The sequence below is a fragment of the Echinops telfairi genome, unplaced genomic scaffold (assembly GCF_000313985.2).
Source record: "Echinops telfairi isolate 266 unplaced genomic scaffold, ASM31398v2 ScPeMD7_7420;HRSCAF=8458, whole genome shotgun sequence".
Taxonomy (NCBI): Eukaryota; Metazoa; Chordata; class Mammalia; order Afrosoricida; family Tenrecidae; genus Echinops; species Echinops telfairi.
This window is the reverse complement of record NW_022111320.1, coordinates 19,763,114-19,771,175: the sequence shown is the minus strand read 5'-3', so window position 1 is coordinate 19,771,175 and position 8,062 is coordinate 19,763,114. Positions and strand designations below refer to the sequence as shown.

The 8,062-nt window shown below is 43.8% G+C and overlaps 1 protein-coding gene across 1 annotated transcript in view; it reads left to right on the top strand.

Moving 5' to 3' along the window:
- Positions 1-8,062, top strand: part of DLEC1 (DLEC1 cilia and flagella associated protein) — a 57,106-nt gene that overhangs the window by 5,570 nt on the left and 43,474 nt on the right. Inside the window, exons 2-5 of the mRNA XM_045297672.1 lie at positions 2,669-2,825; positions 4,922-5,032; positions 7,357-7,553; positions 7,787-8,007. Coding sequence (XP_045153607.1) covers positions 2,669-2,825; positions 4,922-5,032; positions 7,357-7,553; positions 7,787-8,007 — 686 coding nt within the window. The remainder of the gene's footprint in view (positions 1-2,668; positions 2,826-4,921; positions 5,033-7,356; positions 7,554-7,786; positions 8,008-8,062) is intronic.

Here is an 8,062-nt window from a genome sequence, read left to right as displayed (position 1 = left end):
ATTGACACCAGATTAGGTGACTACCACACCTTCCTTCTGTATACCTCTTTTCCCATCTTTAAAATGGCAATGATAGTCATAGTGACTCATGGGTTATTTTTGTGGTTTAAATGAGTTAATACAGTGAAGCATTCCCAGAGTGAGCACCTGGAACCTAGCAAATGCCCACGAAGGGATGGTTGGTTGGATTGCTCTGATTTTCATTTGAATACGATGCTAATTCTGGCATTCAAGAATTGAAGGCGGCTCATCAGAAAGCACTCATAAAGGTCAACAAACAGACTTGGAACTGTTTGTAGGCTTTTTGTTTTGTTTTTTTCATGTCTTTCGAAATAAGATAGGCTGGATAGGCAATCCTGAGGAGAAAAAATGGGACCATGGTTTCTGGGGAACATGGGAGATGGAGAGGCAGCGGAGTAGGGGCTTGGGGGTCGGGGAGGAAACGGGAGCCAACAGATGCAGGCGCAAGAGAACAACAAGTGATCTATATTCTAGGGCAAGGAGAGCACAGGATGCCTAGTGGAGCATGATCAAATGCAATGTAGCCAAGAGAAACTGCTGGGAGCCGAATGAAAGTCGAACATGATAGTGGGACAGGAGGAAAAAGAGGAAAGAACTAGGAGGCAAAGGACATTTATAGAGGTATAAATACAGGCATATACATATGTAAATGTATTTATATGTAATGATAGGAACATAGTTCTATGTACATATATGTCAAGTAATATGGTAGCTGTTGGACATTGGGCCTCTACTTAAGTACTTCCTTAGCGCACTAACACTTTGTTCTAATAATCTGGTATTCTGTGATGCTTACCTTCCCAACACCATCATTGAAGACAAAATGGGTGAATAAGCAAATGTGGTGAAGAAAGCTGATGGTGCCCAGCTATCAAAAGATATAGTATTTGGGGTCTTAATAGCTTGAAGATAATCAAGAAGCAACAAAGCCCACATGGAAGAAGCACACCAGCCTGTGTGATCAGGAAGTGTTGATGGGCATCAGATGACCCAGAACAATCATATCGATGCAAACAAGGTGAAGGTGCGGAGTAGAAACCCAACGCCATCTCTAGACAATTGGATATCCCCTCACAGAAGGGTCACAAGGAAGGGATGAGCCAGCCAGGGTGTGGTATAGCACCGATGGAACATATAACATTTTTCTAGTTCTTCAATGATAACCTGAGGGTAGTGGGAAGGTGAGGGAAGAAATGGGGAACCGATCATAATGATCAACGTACAGACGCTGCCCCCCAAGGGGGACAAACAACAGTAACATGGGTGAAGGGAGACAGTGGTCAGAATGAGATACGAAGATAATAACAATTTATAAATTATCAAGGCTTCATGAGGGACGGAGGAAAAAATGAGCTGACACCATGGGATAAGGCAGAAAGATGTTTTGAAAAGGATGATGGCAAGATATGTACAAATGTGCTTGACACAATAGATGTATGGATTGTTATAAGAGCTGTGAGAGCCCCCAATAACATGATTTTCTTAAAAAAAGAATTGGAGGTGGGGATTAGTGCCAAACCCAAATATCAAGACACATGGCATAAAACACAGTACTTTATATTTAAGGAACTGCCCTGCTGGGGCCCCTGGCCCCTGAAGAGAGCCTTTGTTGGCCCTATGAAAAGGTAGCCCCCTTTTCCCAGCCTTACGTGTACCCTCACGCATATTGCTGTCACAGTACTTTGAAGACTGTCCCACTGACTTGTTTCCCTATGCTGCCCCTTTGGTTAAAATATAAGCTTCTTGGGAGCAGAGGTTGTATATGATCCATTTCTCAGCGAAGGGTAAATTATTACTAAAAGAATGCCTAAGGTATTTTTTAATTCTAACCAGTTCTAGGACCGTAATAAACATTGTCCCCCTATACAAACCATCCTATATTACCTGGCTCACTGAGCTCTCTGCCTCTTGCTTGAAAATATGGACCAGATACTCGGCTGACTGGTTGACCCATAATCCATCCGGAGAAGTATGTTGGGCATCCAGGTTGAACTTGCTAGAAGCAGACACCATGACAGGGTATGAAGTGCAAGGTGTTTGGAGTTACTGGGGAGGTGGAATTGGCATTAGAAGCCAAACCACGTGCTACAGACCCCATAAACCTCATCCAGTGCAGCAGGTTGCACCGGAAACCTTGTGCTGCCTGTCTGAGGTTCTCTCTTTGGGCCATGTTGACCATTTATATTTATGCCCTGGCTTTCCTCAGTTACCAGTTGTCATCATCCCTGGAAGCACTTGATCAAAGGAACCCTTTCCAGTAGCTGAGGTCCATGTGAACCTCAAGGAGCGGAGAATTGAGGGCTATAGACTGAACATCCTGCACTGGGCAGCAAGTGCCTCCTGGCCTGCCACAGGCGTGTGACAGTGTGCTTGTGGTATCTCAGTGTATAGATAGCAGCATCTTTATTATAAAACCAGGTGTTAGGAGACAGGGTTCCAATTGTGGTCCTGTTACTGACCTTCTTGTGAAATCTTTTAGTCATTTTCCTTCTATGGGTCTCACTGTCACATCTGTTGACAGTCAGGTGGCGTCTATAATTCAGTGACTGTTATTCTATGCTCCATGGGGTTATTCTGATGCTGGGGTGCAATGAGGTCGGCTACGTGGTCTCGCCATACTTCTGCATGTCTGGTCTCCACCTGCCAGATTCGAGAGCTCCACAAGCAGCGAATGAAGGAGGTTGAAATGCTGGAGAGGCACATCATTCAGGCTCGGGCTCGGGCTCTGGCAGAGGAAGAATCGGCCGTGCACCAGGTAGCAGCACAGACTCGTGAGGGCTTGAACAACGTCAAGTTGCCTCCAGGTGTGAATGCCCTTCACCCTAATTCACCCTACTTCCCTAACTGTTAGTACTTTATTGTGCTTGCTCCATTGCCCGCCCTCTCAGATGTTTTCTGAACATCCGGAGAGTGAGTTGCAGCCACGACGTGTCATCACCACAAAACGCCAATGTGCCCGCTTCAAACAATGACCCTGCCCAGTTTAGTCAGCACACAGTCCTCCAAACCAGTACAGCGCACGTCCTATTCAGATGGCACCTCCTGTCTGTACCGTGCCACCTCCTCCTTTCTTGTCCTACCCAAGAATCATGTCACGCTTGGTTGTACTCTCTCTTTTTATAGATTCTTTCAATTGAAATAATTAGTCTCAATAGTTCTTGACAGGACTTGCATTCCCTAAGATGGTTCTGTCTAACGAGGCCACACTTTAGGCCTCATTAGACAGAACCATTTATGGAATGTAGCGAAGGCCACGCTTCCTTGGCAGAAGCACCACACCACATCAGGAGGCGCAAGTGTTAACCTTGGTCACTTAGTCATGCTGGTGTCTGCCATGGCTCTCCACATTAAATGACCGTCGCTGCTTTGTAATTCATCAGTGTTTCGGGGAGAGCTATTCTCAGATTACACACACCGCCACTGATCAACAGTCATTGACAACTCATTCACTTTTTTAGCAGTTTCATAGGCATATAGTGGCATATCATACAGTTTAGTAGTTGAATCATATTAAAAGACAACTCATTCCCTTAAAAAAAATCATTTTAGTGGGGGCTCTTGCAGCTCTTATAATATTCCATACATCAATTGTAAAGACAACTCATTCTTGAATCAATCCCTCTGTAATGACTGTAAAACTTTCTTCTATTTTTATCAGTGGCCTTTTTATCCTCTGGGCTTTCTCTTCATATTCACCTGTCTAACCATCCATCCATCCATCTATGGAAAGAATAGTGTCAGAAGGAGACAATGCATTTTTTTAGTGTGGCCTTTACATATGATATAAAGGTTTTCATCGTGTCCTTTGATTTTTCCAAGTTGAACCCTATTATAATAATTTGGCCAAGCTTCAAAATCCATAAATTCACACAAAATGGGAAATATTATTGTCTCACCTATATCCTTGGTTATCGAGAACTTCTCACAAGAAGGTCCATTTAAAACACCACATCTTAGGATAACATTGATTAATGTATCAAGCAACAAACTTTGAAAGCATCTAAGTCTTTCTCTATATCTCCTCTTAATTAAAAAATCAAAGTAATAAGTTAATCATATAATTTAGAAGACTTATAAAAAGCTTCCACCTCTTCTAGCTTCCATGCACTTGCCAAAGGTACCCCTAGTTTCAATTCTTCTGGATCCCTCTAAGTAATATGTCTTTGCTACTATGTCTTGGTTTATTATCCATAGACATTATCGTTGACTTCCCGTTTTATTGAATGAGGTGTTCTCTAATCTGTCTGTGGGTCAGTTGGAGGTAGATGGAGCCAGCTGGGCTTGGCTTGCTTCAAGCTATGGGTTTAGCTGAGCATGGCTTCTTGCTATAGGTTGGGTTCAAGTTTGCTCTGTGTGGATTTATGTTGAGATCCAAGGTGAATGAATAGCAGAACTCCCAATAGGAGCTATTTCCACGGCAATGGCAAAGATGCAAGAGGGGAAGATCAACAGTAGAACTCTACAAGCACATTTTAAACTCCAGCTGACATCTCATTGGCCAAAGGACATTGCATAGCCAAGCTCAAAGTCAAAGGTGAAGAAGTACACTTAGCCTCTATTAACAGGGACTGCAAAGTCACATGGCAAAGTGTGTGGATATAGGGAAAGGTGAAGAATTGAAATTAGTTAATCAACCACGCTTCCCTTAATTCTATTTGTTTAAGACTATTCTATAACAATGTAATAAATAATACCATGCACAGCCTTACCCATATTGTTAGCTTCTTTGAAGCGGCTGATAAATATTTGCTGAGTAGTTTCTTAAATCCTACTATCACCATGGATTTTGGAGACAGGATTGTGTTAGGTAGTTCAGGGTGTTCAGAGGATTAAGAACATTTGGGTACAGATTCTTTCAATCTGGCTTGAGACACCTTTATCCTGGTTTCCTCCTATGTAGTCAACTCTACCCTCAGATGGTGTGTGGACAATGAGTTGCTCCGGAAACATCATTTGATCTGCCCAGAAGATTACTACAGTGATACAGTGCCATTTTGCTCTGCGCCTAAAGGTAATACTCCCAGACTCTCCTAGAGCTTCTGATACTATTCCAGGAAAGTCCTTTGGTAGCAGGACCACATCTTTGCTGCTGCTTCCCTTTTTACAGGTACCCTCCCTCCCCCCTTGTGTCAGACTGGGTAGACTAGAGAAAAAAGTCCAGAGACATTCACATGTGTATAAGAAAGATTTATATACAAAAGCAATTAAATATCAAGAAAACATCCCAGCCCAGTCCAGATAAAGTTCATAAGTCCGATATTCGCCCATATGCCTGATACCGATCTATAAATTCCTCTTCAGACTCACGCAACATATGCAATGACACTGAATATAGGATGATCACAGGCCAGTGGGTGGAAAGCCTTTTAGATCTAGTGGCAGTAGAAGCATCTTAGTGCTAGCAGGGGTCTCCACGTGGCTCCTTCAGCTCCCGGGCTCTAGCGTAGCTCCATGTGTCTTGTCAACAGAAATGTCTCACAGAGTATGCGAGTGTCCCGCCTCCAGCGAGCTATTTATCTCCTTAGTGGCTCCAAATGAGGTCATCAAGCTACGACCTGATTGACAGATTAAACTCCACCCCTTCACTCTTAGCCTCAAGTGGACAACAGATTATATAACTACCACACCCCTACTTTCTTGAATTTTGATAATGACTACTGGGAAAGTCAAATCTGACCATATCACTTCCTCATTCATTCTCAATGCCTGCAAGAGGAAAGTGATAACTTCTCAGGGTGACACCCTCAGCCACTGCCCAGCACAAGGAGATGTGAAATACTTGAGAGCCACCAAAAGAACTAAGAGAGAAACTGAAGCCATAGATAGCCAAGGTAGCAAACCTCTTATTGAAAAAAGAAGATGGCATCAAAACATGGGCTAAGGGATTTGCCCATAGTGGAAATGATTAGCTTTGCATTCTTTAAGAGTGGAGGGAAGTAAAATCAATAGAGACCTTAACTGGATTCATAGTTTCCCAGAGTGATAGCAGGGGGTCTTGGGGGTCGGGTGGGGGGACCCAAATGGGGAGCTAATAGTAATGATAATGAGTACAAAAATGAAGATAATGTCCTAAACTTTATTGTAGTCATGATTGCACAACTCTACTTAATATATATAAGCCATTGAATTGTATGGCACGTGAATTAATGTATCAACAAAACTTTTAAAATTAATAAAAAGGGTGGAGGGAAGGATGAGTAAAGGGACAGAAAAGAGTGTCTAATGCAGATGACAATGGGCCCGTTTCCTGTGTATGGGAGGCAGGGTCTTTTGAGAATGAGAGGAGAAGGAATCTGTGTTGTGGACTTAAGAGAGGGGAGCGTTGGGGAGAGCCACCACATAGATGGGGAGAACAGACAAACATCTGTCGGGAGAGTCCCGCAGTGTCAAGCACAGAAGACAGGTCAGCCGGCTGTTCCAAGCTGTGGGGCTGCTCAATGGCCTCTGGAGCACTGGAACTGAGAAAAGCTTTGGGATGAGAGAATTGGGCTCTCGAGGATTGAACGTGCTGATGGGAACGGTATTCTAGTGATGAACTCAAGTGTATAGGAAACCAGGCCAGAAAGAGACTGCAGAATCAAGTGTCATGGGATACAACAACCCTTAGCATCTTAGTTGGAAACTCAGTATCTTGTGCAGGTCCAGAAGGAGGCAGTTGATATTTCTTGAGCCTCTGTGGGCCATTGCGCTCAGGTGTGCATGGAGGTCTCTGTTTTGTGCCACTCTTGCTAGCAATGACTAGCCTCAACCTTTTGGGGATGAATTTATAGATGTGAAAAGCTAGCACAAATTTCTATTTCTCGTGAACTTAAGCAGTGTCTACTGGTGGTATAGTGGTTACATGTTGGGTTGGTAACCACAAGGTCAGCAGTTCGAAACCACCATTACTCTATGGGAGAAAGATAAGGCTTTCTACTCCCATACAGAGTTACAGCCTCAAAAACCCAAAGGAGCAGTTCTACCCTGTCCTATAGAGTCACTATAAGTTGGCATCAATTTGATGGCAGTGATTTTGGTTTTTGGTCCAACACAGAGTGTGTTTATACATGTGTGTGTTTATACATGTGTGTGTTTGCTAACAATCTTTGATACTTTTTGACTGTGTTGAAAACTTGAACAAGTATTTTAACACTCTAGTCCTAAATCTTGGATACAAAGAATAAATTGCAGCCATACATCATGTCTGAAGACCAGCCACATCTGATGAAGTAAATGTGAACATTTAGGAGAAATTATCACGTTAACCGTGACGTCCGTGGTCTTACTATTCATCTTAGAAACGCCCATCTACCTCCTCACCTTGAAACACTAACTCAATTCCCCTTGGTGCCATAGGCAGCATCGTCCCTCGATATCAAAAAATGACATTTAGTTCCGAGCAGCATGCTGTCATAAATAAAGAGCTGGTCCAAAAACATGAACTTTTATGCAGACAGAAGATGGCTGATCTTGAAAAGTTAGACTTCAGTCTGGACAGCTTGACAGAGGACTCATCTCTGAAGGCCGAACCCAGGACCAAAGAAACCATCAAGGTGAGTCTTGAAGTCTGTAGGGACCAGGTGGTGGGAGAAGGAGTTCAAGGTGACATGGAGTTATGATGAAGCCACAGCACAATGGAAAGTCGGTTTTGCATTGGTGTCTGTGGGCCACGCAGGTGGTCAAGATGCCAACACACACACACACACACACACACACACACACACACACACACACACAGCCCCAGTCCCCTGCATTGGCATGACACTTGTCTTTGTGTGTTTCAAAGCAGGCAAGTCTACCCAAGAATCCCACTTGGATGAACCACCTGAGTGTGCCGCAGAGAGAACTGGAGCGGCGCCTGCTTGCCCGCATGGAGAGTCGGAATCACTTCCTTAAAAACCCTCGGTTTTTCCCTCCTAACACTCCACATGGAGGCAGGTCTCTTCTTTTCCCTCCAAAGAGGCCGGAAGGGAGAGGAGAGTGCCAGCGCATAGTGTCCGAACACAGGTGCGTCTTCCCTGACTTGTAGCTTTGGAAAATCTGACCCTTTAGAGTGAAAACC